At 43.1% G+C, this 21543-nt stretch overlaps 1 protein-coding gene across 2 annotated transcripts in view; it reads left to right on the top strand.

Moving 5' to 3' along the window:
- Positions 1-21543, top strand: part of banp (BTG3 associated nuclear protein) — a 162430-nt gene that overhangs the window by 18719 nt on the left and 122168 nt on the right. For both annotated transcript variants that reach the window (XM_034176811.1, XM_034176810.1), the window contains exons 5-6: positions 2967-3056; positions 6523-6695. In XM_034176811.1, the coding sequence (XP_034032702.1) occupies positions 2967-3056; positions 6523-6695 (263 nt within the window). The remainder of the gene's footprint in view (positions 1-2966; positions 3057-6522; positions 6696-21543) is intronic.

The raw sequence follows: 21543 nt of genomic DNA, 5'->3' as shown, positions 1-21543 counted from the left end.
ACTAATTTCAGACAAGTTATTTAAATTAATGTCACGGCTGATTTTTTATAAAGTGAAAATATCAGATATATGTTTTAGTTTTAAAGTAATGGGCTAATTTTTAAGGTTTTAGTGTGGACATACTGTGTCCAGGTGCATTATGGGTATAGGATAATCTCAGTACGTTCACAACATGAAAAAATGCATTTGAGACACTCTGATCAGGCTCCACAGACAACAGCATTAAACTCTAGTGCCTAAAACTCTTGTGAATATATTCTCTGGGTTTATAGACGTTATTCTGTTGGCGTTTATTAAATTCCGTGCATCTTAAATGTAGCAGAGTAGCAGCAGACACAGATTATCTGGAATTTTGTTTTGGCAAGTCTCTACTGCCATCTAGTGTTCATGGCAGTATTCAAACTGAAGCTGGGCTGATATTTTCAATCACTGTACTCGGTTCCAACTCAAACCGTACCACAGAACCGCACGGTGTAAAAGTTCAGAGCGCACGATTTATGTTCTCACACACATTGTACTGTCAAAAACCACACATCAGACTCGTTTTTCCAGAAGCAAAACATAAACAGAAGCTTTTTTTTTTTCCAAACTTAATTTACAGAAATTCTCGATGGAAGACATCAAAGTTTAAAACAAAGCAAAAAAAAATTACAAGACAGGTCTGCGATGTTTGCACAGGCATAGTGTGAGAGGTGGTCGTGAGATGCTAAACACAGCTCGTTACTCCATGTATGCTAAACGTTGCAGGATGCGTGATTAACCTGAAACTCCGTGCAATCCCAAAAATTCTCCTACCAATGAAAAATCAACTGAAAAAGGGCCAAAACTCGCACTGGCACTAGTAGATCATGGCAGTGTTCTATTTATTTTGACACCGGTTATATCAGACGTTTTTTTTTTTGTTTTGTTTTTTGGCATGTTTTACAAAACCACATTTATCTGTAAACACCAACACATGACACACCTCACATTAACGTGTTGGTTTACATAACCAATCAGTGTTAGCGGAGGCACATTTTACCCAGAATGCCATCTGTCTGTTACAAAACTTCAGAATTAGTGCATTATTCAACATTAAAAGATATATGTTATATCTTAACTTTGCACAAATGACAGAATTGACATTAATGGAGTTATTCTATCAGTATTCATTTTATTTACACCAAACCATAAGTCAGCATTGCCGTATTTTCCAAGACCTCGGCCTGACGGCAGCGTTGTGATTGAGTAGAGAGTTGAGCTTTGTGGCTTCTCTCAGCTGCGTTTGTGCTGTCAACCATGTAGTAAACTAGAGCTTCCAGCAGGGGGCAGGACACTCAAAGACAGAAGTGCTGACTCATTGTTTCGGTCTGTTGACGCTTTTGATGCTACAGAAGCGATCAACTCAAAATAAGCTTGTTATTAGTTGCAAGTGTACCGGAGACAATACTGGAATTTATCGGTTATCTGTAACTTCCGATACATTTTTGGGTGGTTTATCATTTGAACTTTATCAAAGATAACTTTTCAGTTATCTGATCATCTGTTATCGAAGTTAATTTTTTGGTTATCTGTGCCTACCACTGGGTGTACCTAATGAAGTGGCCGGTGAGTGTATTTCACATTCTGCAAAAACGGCAGTCAGTAGGTAAAAAAACAAAACAAAAAACAAAACTTAAAATTCTTTTCTGAAGTAACTTCAGCCTTTGAAAAACACTTTCATGGAATATAATGAAAAAAATCAAGCTGCACAAAGCTGTCCTGATTTGCCGAGCTAGCTTTTTTTTCCTTCACATCTGCACTTGACAATTTATATGATTGCCACTGACCCATTCTGTTGCATTCTCATGACTGACAGTTTGAAAATTGTTTCCTGCTCACTGTCTGACTTTTTACATCAGAGCTATGTCTCGAAAATGGATGTTCCATCGGTCTTTTATCATGCATACTGCATAATGCCATTTTTTTAAACTGCAAAACAGTCATGTGACCTGCAGTGTTTTTCAGATGGTTCACTGGTCTGCATATTGTCGACCAACTTTATACACACTATGACTCTATTTTGTCTACCCCAACCTTAATTTGCTCAAGTCGTCATTGCATTAGATTCAACAAAGTGCTGGAAACATTCATCAGAGATTTTGGTCATGTTTGCTAATGATGGACATTTGGTCTATATTGAGCGTGCTCACCCAATCCTTTCTGTGTTGCAGCAGAAATCAAGTCTCACAGACCAGGCAGTGTTTATATAATCTTCTATTGTCTAATTTTGGGATGTCCATGCTCACTGCAGCCTCAGTTTCTTGCTCCTAGCAGACATAAATGCTTTGTTCTGCCACTGTAGCCCATCTACTTCAAGGTTTAACATGTTGCACATTCAGATATCTTGTTGTGTATGCCTTAATTGAAATATGTGTTTGAGATACTGTTGCCTTTCTGTCAGCTGAAACCAGTCTGTCCATTCTTTTCTTTTTCTAACCTTTGCTGTCAAAAATGCTTTTTCTCCTAGACACAACGCTTGTTGCTTAAGTCTTCCTTTTTGGACCATTATCTGTAGACCCTTGAGTTGGTTGTGCAAGAAAATTACAGTAAATCAGCAATTTCTAAAATACTCAAAACATCCTGGCGCCATCAACCATGCCATGTTCAAAGTCATTTTGATCACCTTTGTCACCCAACCTGATGCTTGGTTTGAACTTCAGCCAGTCCACTTGACGGTATTGAATTTCCACCATGTGATTGGCTGATTAAATGTCTGCATTATTAGGAGGTTGAAGAGGCATTCCTAGTGAAATGGCCAATTTGTATGCATTTTTATGTGGGCTCTTGAGAGGACATTATTTTATATATTTGTATTGCAGGCCTGTATTATAAATTTAGCTGCTAGGAAAACTACATTACTTAATGTTATTACATACTGTGCAGTATAAAGCAAGGATATGCAGGAATGTGACAGTTTATTGCTATGTTTTGGTCTTCATCCTCAGTGTTGTTCCACAAACCAATGTGATAGTTAGCAGTGACCAACCAAAGGGTTCTGGCCAAGAGGACAATCCACTAGAGAACTTGCTCAGCAAGTGAGTTGCTTACATGAACTGTTTTTGTTTGAAGCCAAAAAAGAAATCCTTACAAAAGTGTGACCAACATCTGAGTATTTATTATTTTAAGAACTGTATTTGGCAAATCTTTATCAATTTGATCCCAGTCTATTAAACATGCTTGAATTTATCATGTCAACTCTTCCCAGAGTTTATGGATATGTGCGCATCATGGGAAAAGTCATACTTGTGCAAACCTTGGCTAGTTTTTGTCTGTCTACATTTATTTATTTTTTTCCCATCAGGATAATTGTTAACCATTTCAAATAAGAGATGGAAAGACCCACAGTCTCCACCCACAGAGTAACTGATAAATGTTTGCTTTTAATTTTTTTTAATTTGTGATTGGACAAAGGTCCTTTTGTGTTGCTGCTAGTCTTCCCAGTCCACTCTGGATTTTTTAAAAATAGGTTTTAAATTGTATTTGTGTAACTGTAACATGATGTATGAGTTGATTCCATCTTTATTCATCAAATAAAGAAGCAAATTCAGTCACTTGTTAAGGCCCGGTCACATGGCATACAACGATTCCCGAACAAAGGTAAAAAAGCAAAAAAGTCATAAATTGTTGAGAAAAGGTGGACAAACAAGCTTTATCACCAAATAGCCTGTGAATTGAGAGCACAAAAGGGACGAAAATGGAACAAAATGAAACCAAAGCTAATGTTGATCTCGACGCTTTAAACGAAACGTGCTTGGGGCCACAGCTGGAGCAGTGTGTGTCTGCATCTCTGCGTTCCAGGACTCATCGCTGGGACGGAGCTCATAGTACCTGAGTCCTGGAGAAACTGCAAACAGAAGCGCATGATCTGACCCACTGTGGAGATCTGTGGGCACGTCGGTGGATCCACCTGCTCTGGTTCCTCGTTCAGAACAAAAGAGGGATCATCTCCTTCATCGTCAGAATCCTCACTGGTTGAGACTCTGACGACACGCTGCGCGCTCCGTCTTTCTCCAATTTAAAAAAAAAAAAAAAAAAAAAAAACCTGAAGTGCTTATTCAACATTCATAAGACAGCTCATTTTTACTCTCAAATACCAAAACTGTAATCGCCGTCTGTACACCGAAATGCGCGCATACAAGATGGGGTGTGTGTGTTGGGGGGGCGGGGGGGGGGGGTGTGTGTGTGACGTAGACACACTGTCTCTCTGCCTTTTTTTTCCCAAAACACTGGTGTCCCCGGTGTTTCTGAAATACACAGCCATCAACGATCGTGTTGGCCGTCAGCTCCATGGAAACAAACGAGGCTGATCAAGATCCCGCAAAGCCCCCCTGCTGCTAACAGATACACAGCCATCAAAATGATCAAGTTGGAACTCGGCAGCTACATGGAAACAAACGAGGCTGATAGCGTTCCTGCAAAGCACCCCCGCTGCGAACAAATATGCAGTGATCAAGTATCACTTCCTCAAAACTTTGAACTGTCAGACGCTCACGGGGCTAGCAGGCTCTTCTCTCTGCACGAGCTGTAGAACAACAAGCCATTCAGAGTTCATGGACAGAATTCTGCAGCTCCAGCCGGACTTTTTGTGCGGCAACTCTCTCCTCATGTGCACACAGCACTGGCCAACACCACGATCACGGACTGCTGTGCGCTGGCGGAGAGGCCGACAAATTCTCCCTGGCCGGCCAGCACCATGGCATGACCACGGCAGCACTCGCCACATCACACACAGCGGCACAAGCCCCACACTGCACACACCAGCACCGCTGCGGAGGAGCTGCAACTTTTCCACTAAAGCATTCACAAACCAGCTTTTCTATTGTGTGAAAACATTCAGCTGGGTGAACGAAGTCAAACTAAACGCTAACGTTACAAAAACTTAGAAAACAATAAGAAACCATAAAGAACTACAGCAAAACGAAATACGGACAAATTGAGGTTTTCAGTGGCATTCCTTCAAATTTTTTCAACAGTTTAAAAATCCTGACGAAAGGCCAGCTGCAGGAACAAAGCTGCGCGAAGGTTAAACGATACCAACGAAAGTCCAGATTTCTTGTTTTGTTTGGGCTTCATTGCTCTTCATTAAGTGCCGTGTGACCGGGCAGTTAGGGTCATTGCCTTTTACTCAAGACAAACATTATCACCTGTTTATGTAATTCTAAGAATAAAGTCCATGAATGATTAAACTAATTATGATGAATGATTAAACTAATTATGTAGTGACCATTTGAATATGTGCAGTGATGCAGTGTTACTGATATTTCCCTGTAGAATAAAACTTTCAGTGAAATTCTTGGTTTTTCACAGCATTTTCATTTTTTCCTCCCTGAATTTGTCCCTTAAATTATACTCAACAAAAATATAAATGCAACACTTTTGGTTTTGCTCCCATTTTGTATGAGATGAACTCAAAGATCTAAAACTTTTTCCACATACACAATATCACCATTTCCCTCAAATATTGTTCACAAACCAGTCTAAATCTGTGATAGTGAGCACTTCTCCTTTGCTGAGATAATCCATCTCACCTCACAGGTGTGCCATACCAAGATGCTGATTAGACACCATGATTAGTGCACAGGTGTGCCTTAGACTGCCCACAATAAAAGGCCACTCTGAAAGGTGCAGTTTTATCACACAGCACAATGCCACAGATGTCGCAAGATTTGAGGGAGTGTGCAATTGGCATGCTGACAGCAGGAATGTCAACCAGAGCTGTTGCTCGTGTATTGAATGTTCATTTCTCTACCATAAGCCGTCTCCAATGGTGTTTCAGAGAATTTGGCAGTACATCCAACCAGCCTCACAACCGCAGACCACGTGTAACCACACCAGCCCAGGACCTCCACATCCAGCATGTTCACCTCCAAGATCGTCTGAGACCAGCCACTCGGACAGCTGCTGAAACAATCGGTTTGCATAACCAAAGAATTTCTGCACAAACTGTCAGAAAGCTCATCTGCATGCTCGTCGTCCTCATCGGGGTCTCCATCTGACTCCAGTTCGTCGTCGTAACCGACTTGAGTGGGCAAATGCTCACATTCGCTGGCGTTTGGCACGTTGGAGAGGTGTTCTCTTCACGTATGATGCAAAGGAGATGTATTGCACTGCATGAGGCAAATGGTGGTCACACCAGATGCTGACTGGTATCCCCCCCCATGAAACAAAACTGCACCTTTCAGAGTGGCCTTTTATTGTGGTCAGTCTTAAGTTCATCTCATACAAAATGGGAGCAAAACCAAAAGTGTTGCGTTTATATTTTTGTTGAGTGAATTTTGGCTTTATATTTTGTTGTGATGAGTCCAATCTTGTCCTTTCATTATGGCATCCTCAACAAGGACCATCTCCACAAAACATTACAGTCTCTTGTTCTATTCTTGTGTTTCATGTCTGTCCATAGAATATCAGGCTTTGCAGAACCTGAATTCATCATATAAGGAGGCATTTGTTATTTGAAAAAAATAGTGCTGCTCTCTTACAAACCGTATTTGTGTTTTTCAGCACAGTGAACAAGAGGCGGCAAAACACAATCCTAGTAAAGGTGCCCGGCCCTGAGGAGAGTCAGGAAGACCAAGATAGTGGATCAGATGCCAGTGACACCGTTTCCAATGGAGGCAACTCCAGCAGTGCACAAAATACCCAAAATGTTACACTCATCACGCTCAACTCAGAAGGTACAAATTTGGATTTGGTACACATTGTGATGTTGTGGTTGGTTACACCCGTGTGGGAATATAGTTTTGTGTGTATGCATGTGAGGGAAATCAGCATATCTGATGTGATTAAAGCTAAATGTGGTGGACTGTTTCTGATTTTGAGAAAAATTGGTTAAAGGTCAGTGTTACAGGATGTCAAATTTTGTCTCATTGCTTACAGCCGGTGGGCACAGTCCGCTAATCTGCTAACCGCTAATCATCGAAGCTAATGTTTTCGTTAGGGGATTAGCTTTTCAGATAACTTTGAAAACCATCAGTGGACCAATTAGCTTCCGATAAATTTAGTTCCTATAATTTTTAGACCGCTAACATATTTTTGCAGGCATAGTGAATAAAGCTTAACAGTTAAAAACATTTGTGAAGTCTGAAATCAAAGATTTTAGTGCCTGCCTGTTACATGTTTTGTAGCAGACAGCCATGAAAGGACAGCCATGAACACTGCCATAGATGGCAGTGTGCATTTGCTGCCACACATTTGCTAAAAGTGCTGAATCCACTAAACAAACCAAATTTTCAGTTTTCAAATTGCCTTTTTTTTTTTTTTTTTTACAAATGAAAAAAAAAAAAGACATACAGTGAGGAAAATAAGTATTTGAACACCCTGCGATTTTGAAGATGAAAATTTCAGACCCCTCCATGATTTCTAAGTGGGAGAACTTGCAAAATCGCAGGGTGTTCAAATACTTATTTTCCTCACTGTATTTACAAATACTGATTTATTTGTAAAACCCACCACGTTTCAGTAAGTTGTGTGTTATACCAACCAACCAACCACTCATGTCAGGAAACTAATTTACCCATAATGCATTGTGGCCTGTGTGTCTAAACGCTAAAACCTTCAAAATTAGTGGATTACTTTAAAACTAAAACATATAGCTGATATTTTCACTTTGTAAAACAACAAACATGACATGAATTTCAATAACTTGTCCAGAATTATCCATCCATCCATCCATCCATCCATTTTCTTCCGCTTTATCCGGAGTCGGGTCGCGGGGGCAGCAGTTCAAGCAAAGCCGCCCAGACCTCCCGATCCACACACACCTCCTCCAGCTCCTCCGGGGGAACCCCAAGGCGTTCCCAAGCCAGCCGAGAGATGTAGTCCCTCCAGCGTGTCCTGGGTCTTCCCAGGGGCCTCCTCCCAGGGTGACATGCCCGGAACACCTCTCCAGCGAGGCGTCCAGGGGGCATCCGGAAAAGATGCCCGAGCCACCTCAACTGACTCATTTTGATGTGGAGGAGCAGCGGCTCGACTCCGAGCTCCTCCCGAGTGACAGAGCTCCTCACCCTATCTCTAAGGGAGTGCCCTGCCACCCTGCGGAGGAAACTCATTTCGGCCGCTTGTACTCGCGATCTCGTTCTTTCGGTCATGAGCCAAATCTCATGACCATAGGTGAGGATCGGAACGTAGATCGATCGGTAAATCGAGAGCTTTGCCCCCCTACTCAGCTCTCTCTTCACCACGACGGTCCGATACAGCGACTGCATCACTGCAGATGCTGCACCGATCCGTCTATCGATCTCACGCTCCATCCGTCCCTCACTCTTGAACAAGACCCCGAGATACTTAAACTCCTCCACTTGAGGCAAGGATACTCCACTCCTGAAGAGTGCAAAGCACCTTTTTCCGGTCGAGAACCATGGCCTCGGATTTGGAGGTGCTGATTTTCATCCCGGACACTTCACACTCTGCTGCAAACCGCCCCAGTGCACGCTGAAGGTCCTGATTTGACGAAGCCAACAGAACCACATCGTCCGCAAACAGCAGAGACGAGATTCTGTGGTTCCCAGACCAGACCCCCTCTACACCCTGGCTGCACCTAGAAATTCTGTCCATAAAAATAATGAACAGAACCGGTGACAAAAGGCAGCCCTGGCGGAGGCCAGCGTGCACTGGAAACAGGTTTGACTTACTACCGGCAATGCGAACCAAGCTCCTGCTGCAGTCGTACAGGGACCAGATAGCCCTTAGCAAAGGACCCCGTACTCCCGGAGCACTCCCCGCAGGGTGTGCCGAGGGACACGGTCGAATGCCTTCTCCAGATCCACAAAGCACATGTGGACTGGTTGGGCAAACTCCCATGAAGCCTCGAGCACCCGATGGAGCGTGTAGAGCTGGGCCAGTGTGCCGCGACCAGGATGAAAACCACACTGCTCCTCCTGAATCCGAGGTTCGAATTCTCCTCTCCAGTACTCTGGAATAGACCTTACCGGGGAGGCTGAGGAGTGTGATCCCCCTATAGTTGGAACACACCCTCCGGTCCCCCTTCTTAAACAGAGGGACCACCACCCCGGTCTGCCAATCCAGAGGCACTGTCCCCGATCGCCACGCGATGTTGCAGAGGCGTGTCAGCCAAGACAGCCCCACAACATCCAGAGACTTAAGGTACTCAGGACGGATTTCATCCACCCCAGGAGCCTTGCCACAGAGGAGCTTTCTAACCACCTCGGTGACTTCGGCCTGGGTAATGGATGAGTCTGCCTCCGAGTCCCCAGTCTCTGCTTCCTCTTCGGAAGACGTGACGATGGGATTGAGGAGATCCTCGAAGTACTCCTTCCACCGCCCGACAACATCCCCAGTCAGGGTCAACAGCTCCCCACCTGCACCGTAAACAGTGCTGGTGGAGAGCTGCTTCCGCCTCCTGAGGCGTCGGACGGTTTACCAGAATCTCTTCGAGGCCGACCGATAGTCCTCCTCCATAGCCTCCCCGAACTCCTCACAGACCCGAGTTTTTGCCTCTGCGACCGCACGGGCTGCGGCACGCTTGGACTGCCGGTACCTGTCAGCTGCCTCTGGGGTCCCACCTACCAACAAAGATAAGTAAGACTCCTTCTTCAGCTTGATGGCATCCCTTACTTCCGGTGTCCACCACCAGGTTCGGGGATTGCCGCCGCAACAGGCACCAGAGACCTTGCGACCACAGCTACGAGCAGCCGCATCGACAATGGAGGTGGAGAACATGGTCCACTCGGACTCCATGTCTCCAGCCTCCCCCGGGATCTAGGAGAAGCTCTCCCGGAGGTGGGAGTTGAAGACCTCGCTGACAGAGGGTTCCGCCAGTCGTTCCCAGCAGACCATCACAATACGCTTGGACCTGCCAGGTCTTACCGGCTTCCTACCCTCCCAGCGGATCCAACTCACCACCAGGTGGTGATCAGTCGACAGCTCTGCCCCTCTCTTCACTCGAGTGTCCGAGACACGTGGCCGGAGGTCAGATGATACGACTACAAAGTCGATCATTGACCTCCGGCTCAGGGTGTCCTGGTGCCACGTGCACTTATGGACACCCTTGTGCTTGAACATGGTGTTCATGATGGACAAACTGTGACTAGCACAGAAGTCCAACAACTGAACACCACTTAATTAGTTTGTTTAAAATTTTAACCATAAGTGAAAACTATCTGCCTGTGCATGACTTGTGTGATATGCTGGGGAATCTTTATGCCGTGAAGAGAAATGATCCCCTCCTCACCCTTCCTTTTGCTCTTTTCTTTCCTTTCTTTATGGTCACCAGGTCTTTTTTGCTGAAAGAAGGCTGATCTGAGACAGAAGAGCTGGTTCGTTGTTGTGTCAGTAGTTGCCAGTGTACTGAAATCAATGCTAAAAGTTATCGGGTTAGCTTTTATCTGGAACTTACACTAAATTTTTTAGGGGTTTATCAGTTTAGCTTTATAAAAGGTAACTTTTAAGTTAGCGGATTAACGGTTATCGAAGCTAACTTTTTGGTTAGCTATGCCCACCACTGCTTATAATTGTGTTCAAAATAATAGCAGTGTGTTTAAAAAGTGATTAAAGCTCAAAATCCTTGAAATAGCTCCATACGGTGCATCCGGAAAGTATTCACAGCGCTTCACCTTTTCCACATTTTGTTACGTTACAGCGTTGTTCCAAAATTGGGTAAATTCATTTTCCCCCTCAAAATTCTACTCACAACACCCCATAATGACAACACGAAAAAAGTGTTTGTTTTTTTCTTGTAACTTTAGCAAATTTCTTAAAAATAAAAACTAAGAAATCACGTGTACATAACTATTCACACCCTTTGCTCATTACTTTGTTGATGCACCTTTGGCAGTAATTACAGCCTCAGGTCTTCTTGAATATGATGCCACAAGCTTGGTGCACCTATCTTTGGACAGTTTTGTCCATTCCTCTTTGCAGCACCTCTCAAACTCCATCAGGTTGGATGGGGAGTGTCGGTGCACAGCCATTTTCAGATCTCTCCAGAAATGTTCAGTCAGATTCAGCTCTGGGCTCTGGCTGGGCCACTCAAAGACATTTACAGAATTGTCCTGAAGCCACTTCTTTGATATCGAGGTCGCGTGCTTAGGGTCATTGTCCCGCTGAAAGATGAACCGTCCGTCCTCCAGTCTGTAGTAGGGCCGGGTATCAAAAACCAGTTCCTGTTAAAAATAGATAAGAAATGATTTGATCCACTGACATCAATAGCTTTTTTGCTTCACGATTCACTTATTGGTTCTTAAGTTCATTTTACGCCAGAGCCTCCTTTGTTGTTGAGGGTGTGTATCGGGAAAATGATAATTTCTCTATGTTGTTTGTGGACCCGTTGTTTCTGAGAAGCTGCAAAGCAGCGGGTCACATCGCAAGCAGCGAGTCTGCAATTTCTTCATTAACCCCCCTCAAAGCCATTTAAAGATTTCGTGACTTACCTTTGTGCTGATTAAAGTCACTAACTGGGACTCTTGTCATGCTACTGGCAAGAAAGGAGAATCATCCTCCATTCCACACCAGAGTTTTTATTCGTTCCTTATTGAATTGTCCATGGGGCAGCACACATGATGGTTCTCTGGCGTGAGCTGGACCCACTTCGCCGGTTGACAAACTGAAGTTACTGTCCGTCATGTAAAGAAAATAATAAAGGTAATAATCCTCTGTTCTGTGGGACTAACTGCACAGCTCCAAACGCTGTGCAGCTTTCTGCCGAGTAAGGTTAGAAAGCTGGATTTCAGTCAGAATTAATAACTTCAAAGCGAATTGCATTTTAAATCAAATGACACCTCTTTCCAAACGTTGTAATACAGACAGCAAACTACAGGCGACCAAAACCAACCCCCAAATTGAGACGACTTCTATTGTTTATGAACTGCATTGATCTTGACGTGCAGCGCAGGCGTTTGTGAGACCACAGTTCAGGGGCTATGGAGTTAAATTTTTTTATTAATACCTGAAAGGAATTGCTTTTCACAAAAACCTCAGATTTTATTTCTATTTATATTCCAGATATCTAGGATCCAGGGACCATGTACAGATTTTATTTATGTCCAGCGATCTAGAATCCAGTGACCAATTTCATATTTATTTACTTTAAGACTCAGTAAAATGTTGTTGACATAGAAAACCTGTAAAGTCTACTTTTAGTACACAGAAAATTTACAGGCGGTATTGAGAAATAATCAATTAAGAAATGGAATGATAAGCAGAATCAATATTGATAAAATCTCATCAGTGCCCATCCCTATTCTGAAGTCAAGAGCTCTCTGGAGCAGGTTTTCATCCAGGATGTCTCTATTCATTGCGGCATTCATCATCTTTCCCTGATTGCTAACAAGTCTCCCAGTTCCTGCCACTGAAAAACATCCCCACAGCATGATGCTGTCACCATCATGCTTCATTGTAGGGATGGTGCCTGGTTTCCTCCAATCATGATGCCTGGCATTCACGCCAAAGAGTTCAATCTTTGTCTGGGCTGCCATGGGCCTTTTACTAAGGACTGGCTTCTGTCTGGCCATGCTACCATACAGGCCTGATTGGTGGACTGCTGCAGAGATGGTTGTCTTTCTGCAAGGTTCACCTCTCTCCACAGAGGAATGCTGGAGCTCTTACAGAGTGACCATCGGGTTCTTGCTCACCTCCCTGACTAAGGCCCTTCACCCCAATCGCCAGTTTAGATGGGCGGCCAGCTCTAGGAAGAGTCCTGGTGGATCTGAACTTCTTCTATTTACGAATGATGGAGGCCACTGTTCTTATTGCGACCTTCAAAGAAGCACAAATGTTTCTGTACCCTTCCCTAGATTTGTCCCTCAAGACAATCCTGTCTCAAAGGTCTACAGACAATTCCTTTGACTTCATGCTTGGTTTGTGCTCTGACATGCACTGTCAGCTGTGGGACCTTATATGTAAACAGGTATGTGCCTTTCCAAATCATGTCCAATCAACTGAATTTACCTCAGGTGGACTCCAATTAAGCTATAGAAACATCTCAGGGATGTTCAGTGGAAACAGGATGCACGTAAGCTCAATTTTGAGCTTCATGGCAAAGGCTGTGAATACTTAAAGTCGTATTTAAAAATTTGGGCACCCCTGATAATTATCATGATTTTCCTTTATAAATCATTGGTTGTCTGGATCAGAAATTTCAGTTAAATGTATCATATAGCAGACAAACACACTGATATCTGAGAAGTAAAATTAAGCTTCTAGTGTTTACAGAAAGTCAGTCAATCAATCAACATTTATTTATAAAGCGCTTTACAGCATCGACTGGTGTCCAAAGTGCTTAACATTAAAAACACAAATTTACAAAATAAAACACATATAAAATAAAATTTTAAAACAACACATAAAAAAAAAAGAACATAAAAATAACAGAACATGTCACCTCCCCACTAAGTGTTAAAAGCCAGTTTAAATAAATAAGTCTTTAACTTAGATTTAAAAAGTGCTAGGTCAGGAATAGTACGTAACTCAAGAGGTAGCTCATTCCACAGTCTGGGGCCAGCTACCGCGAAAGCATGATCACCCCAGCGTTTATATCTTGACCTTGGAACATCTAAGTAAAGCTGGCCAGACGCCCTTAACGTCCTACTGTAGGTGCGCAAAGTTAAAATTTCAGACAAGTAGGGAGGTGCAAGGCCATAAATAGCTTTAAAAACAAACATTAAAATTTTAAAATCAATTCTAAAACGAACTGGAAGCCAGTGGAGTGAGTATAGGATGGGCGCAATATGCTCACGTCTAGAAGTGTTAGTCAAAAGACGAGCAGCAGCATTCTGCACCAACTGGAGACGCACAAGAGACGACTGATTAATGCCCGCATAAAGTGCATTACAATAATCAAGTCTGGAGCTGATGAAAGCATGAATGGCCGTCTCAAGATCACGTCTACTGAGAAAGTGCTTTATTTTAGCCAAGAGGCGAAGTTGGAAAAAACTAGCTTTGACAACAGAATTTATCTGTTGATCAAACCTCAACAGCTGTCAAATATCACTCCCAAATTCTTGACAGCTGGTTTTACATAGTTAGCCAAAGCACCAAAATTTGGTGTTACCACATTTGGTATGCCAGTGCGCTCAAACACCATGATCTCAGTTTTACCATCATTCAGGTAAAGGAAGTTTCGGGACAGCCACTGCTTTACATCACGAATACAATTAAATAATGATGACAAAGCATCACTCCCATTAGTCCTCACAGGCAGATAGATTTGCAGATCATCTGCATAACAATGAAAGGACAAATTGTGCTGGGTTATAATTGACCCCAATGGCAGAATGTACAAAGAAAATAGAATCGGCCCAAGGACAGATCCCTGCGGCACTCCACAGCACAGAGGAGCAGTTGATGAGGAAAGGTCCCCAATCATGACAGAGAAGCTCCTTTCAGCCAAACAAGAAAGTGTAATTAGTAAGTAATTATTTAAACAAAATTATGCAGGTGCATAAATTTGGGCACACTTGTCATTTTATTGATTTGAATACATTTAGCACTAATTATTGGAGCACAAATTTGGTTTGGTAAGCTCATTGACCCTTGACCTCCTTACACAGGTGAATCCAATCATGAGAAAGGGTATTTAAGGTGGCCATTTGCAAATGTTTCCACTCTTTGCATCTCTAGTGAGTGGCAACATGGGAGCCTCTAAACACCTCGCAGATGACGTGAAAACAGACTGTGGAACATCATGGTTTAGGGAAAGATACAAAAAGCTATTTCAGAGATTTTAGTTGTCACTTTCCACTATGAGAAGCATACTGAGGAAATGGAACACAGCAGGCACAGTACTAGTTAAGGCCCGAAGTGGCCGGCCAAGAAAAATCTCAGATAAGCTGAAGTGAAGGGTGGCGAGAACAGTCATAGTCAACTCACAGACCTGCTCCAGAGACCTACAACATGATCTTGCTGCAGATTGTGTCTCTGTGTATCGTTCAACTATACAGTGCACTTTGCACAAAGAGATGCTGTGTGATGCTGTAATGCAGAGGAAGCTGTTCCCGCATACACGCTACAGAGTCACTTGAGGTATGCTAACGCACATTTGGACAAGCCAGCTTCATTTTGGAATAAGGTGTTGTGGACTGATGAAAGTAAAATTGAGTTATTTGGACATAACAAGGGACGGTATGCATGGCAGAAAAAGAACACAGCATTCCAAGAAAAACACTTGCTACCTACAGTAAAATTTGGAGGTGGTTCCATCATGCTGCGTGGCTGTGTGGCCAGTGCAGGTACTGGGAATCTTGTTAAAGTTGAGGCTCACATGGATTCCAGTCAATATCAGCAGATTCTTGAGAACAATGTTCATGAATCAGTGACAAAGTTGCGGTGGTGCTGGATCTTTCAACCAGACATTGACCCTAAACACTGCTCAAAATCTACTAAGGCATTCATGCAGAGGAACAAGTACAACGTTCTGGAATGGCCATTGATGGCCATTCCAATGGCTGTTTGAATCATATTTATCTAATAGATTACAATTTGTTCATGTAAATGGGGAAGCTTCTTCACAGACTAAGGTTAATTATGGAGTTCCACAAGGTTCTGTGCTTGGATCAATTTTATTCACTTTATACATGCTTCCCTTAGGCAGTATTATTAGACAGCATTGCTTAAATTTTCATTGTTACGCAGATGATACCCAGCTTTATCTATCCATGAAGCCAGAGGACACACACCAATTAGCTAAACTGCAGGATTGTCTTACAGACATAAAGACATGGATGACCTCTAATTTCCTGCTTTTAAATTCAGATAAAACTGAAGTTATTGTACTTGGCCCCACAAATCTTAGAAACATGGTGTCTAACCAGATCCTTACTCTGGGTGGCATTACCCTGACCTCTCGTAATACTGTGAGAAATCTTGGAGTCATTTTTGATCAGGATATGTCATTCAGTGCGCATATTAAACAAATATGTAGGACTGCTTTTTTGCGTTTGCGCAATATCTCTAAAATTAGAAAGGTCTTGTCTCAGAGTGATGCTGAAAAACTAATTCATGCATTTATTTCCTCTAGGCTGGGCTATTGTAATTCATTATTATCAGGTTGTCCTAAAAGTTCCCTGAAAGGCCTTCAGTTAATTCAGAATGCTGCAGCTAGAGTTCTGACAGGAACTAGAAGGAGAGAGCATATCTCACCCATATTGGCCTCTCTTCATTGGCTTCCTGTTAATTCTAGAATAGAATTTAAAATTCTTCTTCTTAATTATAAGGTTTTGAATAATCAGGTCCCATCTTATCTTAGGGACCTCATAGTACCATATCACCCCAATAGAGTGCTTCGCTCTCAGACTGCAGGCTTACTTGTAGTTCCTAGGGTTTGTAAAAGTAGAATGGGAGGCAGAGCCTTCAGCTTTCAGGCTCCTCTCCTCTGGAACCAGCTCCCAATTCGGATCAGGGAGACAGACACCCTCTCTACTTTTAAGATTAGGCTTAAAACTTTCCTTTTTGCTAAAGCTTATAGTTAGGGCTGGATCAGGTGACCCTGAACCATCCCTTAGTTATGCTGCTATAGACTTAGACTGCTGGGGGGTTCCCATGATGCAGTGAGTGTTTCTTTCTCTTTTTGCTCTGTATGCACCACTCTGCATTTAATCATTAGTGATTGATCTCTGCTCCCCTCCACAGAATGTCTTTTTCCTGGTTCTCTCCCTCAGCCCCATCCAGTCCCAGCAGAAGACTGCCCCTCCCTGAGCCTGGTTCTGCTGGAGGTTTCTTCCTGTTAAAAGGGAGTTTTTCCTTCCCACTGTCGCCAAGTGCTTGCTCACAGGGGGTCGTTTTGACCGTTGGGGTTTTTCCGTAATTATTGTATGGCTTTGCCTTACAATATAAAGCGCCTTGGGGCAACTGTTTGTTGTGATTTGGCGCTATATAAATAAAATTGATTTGATTTGATCTCAGTCCCCAGACCTGAATATTATTGAAAATCTGTGGTGTGATTTTAAGCGGGCTGTCCATGCTCAAAAACCAACAATCCTGAGATGTTTTGTAAAGAAGAATGGTCCAAAATACCTGCAACCAGAATCCAGACTCTCTTTGGAAGCTATAGGAAGTGTTTAGAGGCTTTTATTTCTGCAAAAGGAGGATATACTAAATATTGATGTATTTTTCTGTTGGGGTACCCAAATTTATGCACCTGCCTAATTTTGTTTAAAGAATTATTGCACACTTTCTGTAATTCCTATAAACTTCATTTCACTTCTCAAATATCACTGTGTTTGTCTGCTATATGATATATTTAACTGAAATTGCTGATCCAAACAACCAATGAGTAAAATCATGGAAATAATCAGGCGTGTCCAAATGTTTGCATACAACTATATATCCATGTGATTTCACAACACAGATATGAATCAGTTCTGAGAAACAGTGGTTATACAACTAAATATTAGTTCAGTGGTTCATAGGAAAGCTAAATCTCATTTTTTCAGTTTATCATGTAATTGAGTTTGCTATTTTTTGGACAGCCTGTTATTCCTTTTTCTTCACTTTCTGTAAAGTAATCACAAATTTCAATTTTTTTCACGTTTTTATTTGGAATAGAATGTGCAGTTTTCCCAGTGCATTTGATGTATGGAAATAAAAGCTATTATAAGGATTTTGAGCTTCACTCACTTTTTAAACACATTATTTTGAGCACAAATGCATATACAATTATATATTTGACATTGGGTGGCTTTGAAAGGTCAAACTCATTTAAGGCCCTGTCACACCTTGACGACTTAGCCAGCATATGCCACTCGTATTAAAAAACCGCTGACATAAGTCCAATAAGTTAAGAGCACGTTGAAATACACTGAAGCTTGCTTATGTACAGGTGATAGTCATATAATTAGAATATCATAAAAAAGTTGATTTATTTCGGTAATTCCATTCAAAAAGTGAAACTTGTATATTATATTCATTCATTACAAACAGACTGATATATTTCAAACGTTTGTTTTTTTTTTTTGTTTTTTGTTTTTTGATGACTATAACTGACAACTAATGACAATCCCAAATTCAGTATCTCAAAAAATTAGAATAGTATTTAAGACCAATACAAAAAAGGATTTTTAGACATCTTGGCCAACTCAAAAGTATGAACATGAAACATATGAGCATGTGCAGCACTCAGTACGTAGTTGAGGCTCCTTTTGCTTGAATTACTGCAGCAATGCGGTGTGGCATGGAGTCGATCAGTCTGTGGGACTACTCAGGTGGTATAAGAGCCCAGGTTGCTCTGATAGTGGCCTTCAGCTCTTCTGCATTGTTGGGTCTGGTGTGTCGCATCTTCCTCTTCGCAATACCCCTTACATTTTCTATGGGGTTAAGGTCAGGTGACTTTGCTGGCCAATTAAGAACAGGGATACCATGGTCCTTAAACCAGGTACTGGCAGCTTTAGCACTGTGTGCAGGTGCCAAGTCCTATTGGAAAATGAAAGTTGCATCTCCATAAAGTTGGTCAGCAGCAAGAAGCATGAAATGCTCTACAACTTCATGATAGACGGCTGCGTTGACCTTGGACCTCAGAAAACACAGTGGACAAACACCAGCAGATGACATGGCACCCCAAAGCATCACTGACTGTGGAAACTTAATGCTGCATTTACACACAGGCAAGATGTGTTACGAATGTCATTTTTATGTCATTCGTGTCACATTCCTGACATTCTTAATGTGACTTAACTCACCTGAGTAGGTTTCTTAATAGTGCATGTTGGTGCGTGATATTTATGATTTTCGTGGAGCATGTTTTTGGCTGTCAAAAAAATCTTCCATGAATGTCACGCACCACCCTCATTTCGCCTCATGTCGTGGAGGTCGCAACTGAGCGCGTTGATCCGTCTTGTTGACGGATAGAATGTGACAGCGTTTGTAGTGGTTCTTGTGATGATTCTTGAAGCCCAAACTGTCACGCGTTATTATGCAGTGACACAGAAACTGTCAAGTTTTTACACGACTTGTAACGCGGTGTCACATTTCACTGCACGCCACGACGACTCCCTGTTTTCTGTTATATGAGCACAATTAAAACCCTGCTCCACTGCGTTCAGTTTGATGCAGTATGCTGAAGAGGAACAGTGACGTGAAGTCGGCCAAGTGTCATTCCATAGTTCCTGCTGAATCTCCTCAGGACGCTCCTGCAGGTGTTCCACCTGCTGTTGTGATCGATGAGCGGGAGAACGAGTCTGAGCCAGAGGAGCGAGAGGACTCACGTGCAGCCAGACATCTCTGCACCCCCTCCAATCCTGTGGAGGAAGAAGCCCATTCCTCGTGTTGTAGAATTTTTAAAGGGCAACCTCTGCATACATGCAAAACGTCTGCCTGACTACAAAGATGCGCAGAAAAAAGACTTCCTGTGGGAGCGCCAAGCAGAGATGATGGGAGTGTCCGCCCAGGAGCTGAAGGTGTGGTATGACTCTATGCGTACCCTAATGGGCAAATTGAATAAGGCAGTGGTAGTGTCTGGCCAGTCAGCAAATGTTTTCACCCCCACAGAGGCATGGATATGGACACATTTCCAGTTTCTGAATGAACATATCAGCACTGTGACTCACCGTAATGTGGCCAGTTTTAAATCTGCTGTGGAGTTAAGGGACCAGGAGCAGCAGCAGGCACAACCCAGTGCTGCTCTTGGAGCTCCTCTGTCTGATTTGGAGACACCCAGGTCAGCCACCCCTGCTTCGATGACATCCACGTCAACTTCTGTGTCACAGAGTGAATCAAGGGTGGTGTTGAACCTGCTGAAGGGGTTTCCCCAGGACCAGACCTCCAGAGGTGCCAGCTTTGGCATGCTGGTGGGCAGATTTCTGCACAGCCTTCCAACTGAACTCTGTCAGGTGACAGTGACTCGACTCTTTGCCGTGTTACATGAGGCCCAGGCCGAGGGAGAGAGACTATGCCAGTCTGTGTTGTCTCAACAGCAGCAAATGCCACATCGCTCACAACATTCGATGTCAAGATTTCCCGACCCGTCTAAGAGCCGCCAGTGGCAGTCACCTCCATCAGAGTGGAGCACAGTCCCGTCAGGCGCCCCAGACCTGTGGCACATGCAGGGCAGAGAATGGGGACAGCAGCACTTCCCTGGATACGGGCAGCAGCACCCAGTCCTGCAGCACATCTCATTCAGTCATGGGCCTTCTCCATCTACTGAGTGGTTCAGCAATCTGCTGGGCAATTTGACTAGTTCATGGAGCCTGGGGCATGATGACCAAAGTGATGGTCAGTGAATGTCACGTGTGACATGTCAGCATTTATTGACGTGTGACATGTCAGTGAATGTCACATGTGTGACATATCATTCAGTGCCAGTATGTTATAGTACCATTATGGCTATGAGTAGTTGTAGAATTCTGGTGTGGGAATAGGAGGTGATAAGGTGTCAGTGTGGAAAATACACAACTTTTGATTCTAACTTTTGTGGTGTAGTTCAAATACAATCTTTGGTTAAAAACATTGGTGTTTTCCTTCATTTTGAACACAGTAATGATTAAATAAAATGAAGTTCCTAAAAAATACTTGTTCTGATTATAATCCTCGGGCAGTCAGGAGGAATGAAATAGTGAGTTAACGTATGTAACCACAGTTCCGTGAGTTAAGTACAGCTCCAAAAAAACAGTTAAATTCCCAAATCCCGAAAAAGTCCTGAAGGCCGAGGTTGTTCTAATTGAGGGCTTTAATATCTCCATCCATACCCGTGTGTGTGTGTGTGTGTGTATATATATATGTGTGTGTGTGTGTGTGTATTATTTCTGCCAGTCATATAGAGCATTTCATCAGTCCATATTCATATATGTATATCACATCATGAACATTTTATATGCATTTCTGTCAGTCCATATAGAGCCATGAGTTCATATTCACATATATCTCACACAATACGGTCCTACCACTCAACTGCTCCTGCTGGCGAATTGAAATATGTACATAGGTAATCCTTCTGGGTCCTTGCATCGAGTGTGGCTCTGTTCCTGGGTTCATTGGTAGGGGGCACATCCTGCATTCCCAGTTCCTCTCTCCAAGCCACCTTAATGACGTTGTGTTCCTCATCCTCATGGTCAACTTTTGCAGGATACAGCATAGCTCTGACTCATTGTATATTTGGGCATCTGACATATGTCCCACTCCACTGATCTCGATGGTGATGTGCTTGCCATCTATGGCACCGACTGCATGGGGCACATTCCATCTATGCTCAAACTCTTCAGCTGTGGCCCGCCACTCATCTGGAGTCACTGGAAGAGCAAATACTTCATCCTTGTAGGCAGCTACAATAGCTTTGCAGACCTCAGGAACCATTAAGCTTATAGATGACTTGCTGCACCTGAAGGCATTTGCCAGTGAGGCATAGCTGTCTCCAGTTGCCAGGTACCGCAAGGTGAGAGACAGCTTCAAGCCAGGTTGCAGAGATAATCTCCAGCGAGTGTCCTTTGGTTGCATGGAGGGGCGTATCCTTTGCACGATTTCATCAAAGAGCTCTGGAGGCATCCTCAGGTAGTTCTTGAAAGTCTCGACATTAATGAGATGGAGCTCCCTGGAGATGAAAGTGGAGTGACCAAAGTGCTGTCTCCTCCTCTGTCTGAGCCA

Source organism: Thalassophryne amazonica, chromosome 8 (assembly GCF_902500255.1).
Source record: "Thalassophryne amazonica chromosome 8, fThaAma1.1, whole genome shotgun sequence".
Classification (NCBI taxonomy): domain Eukaryota; kingdom Metazoa; phylum Chordata; class Actinopteri; order Batrachoidiformes; family Batrachoididae; genus Thalassophryne; species Thalassophryne amazonica.
The sequence above is the reverse complement of the archived record's forward strand: the minus strand, read 5'-3'. Positions and strand labels throughout refer to the sequence as shown.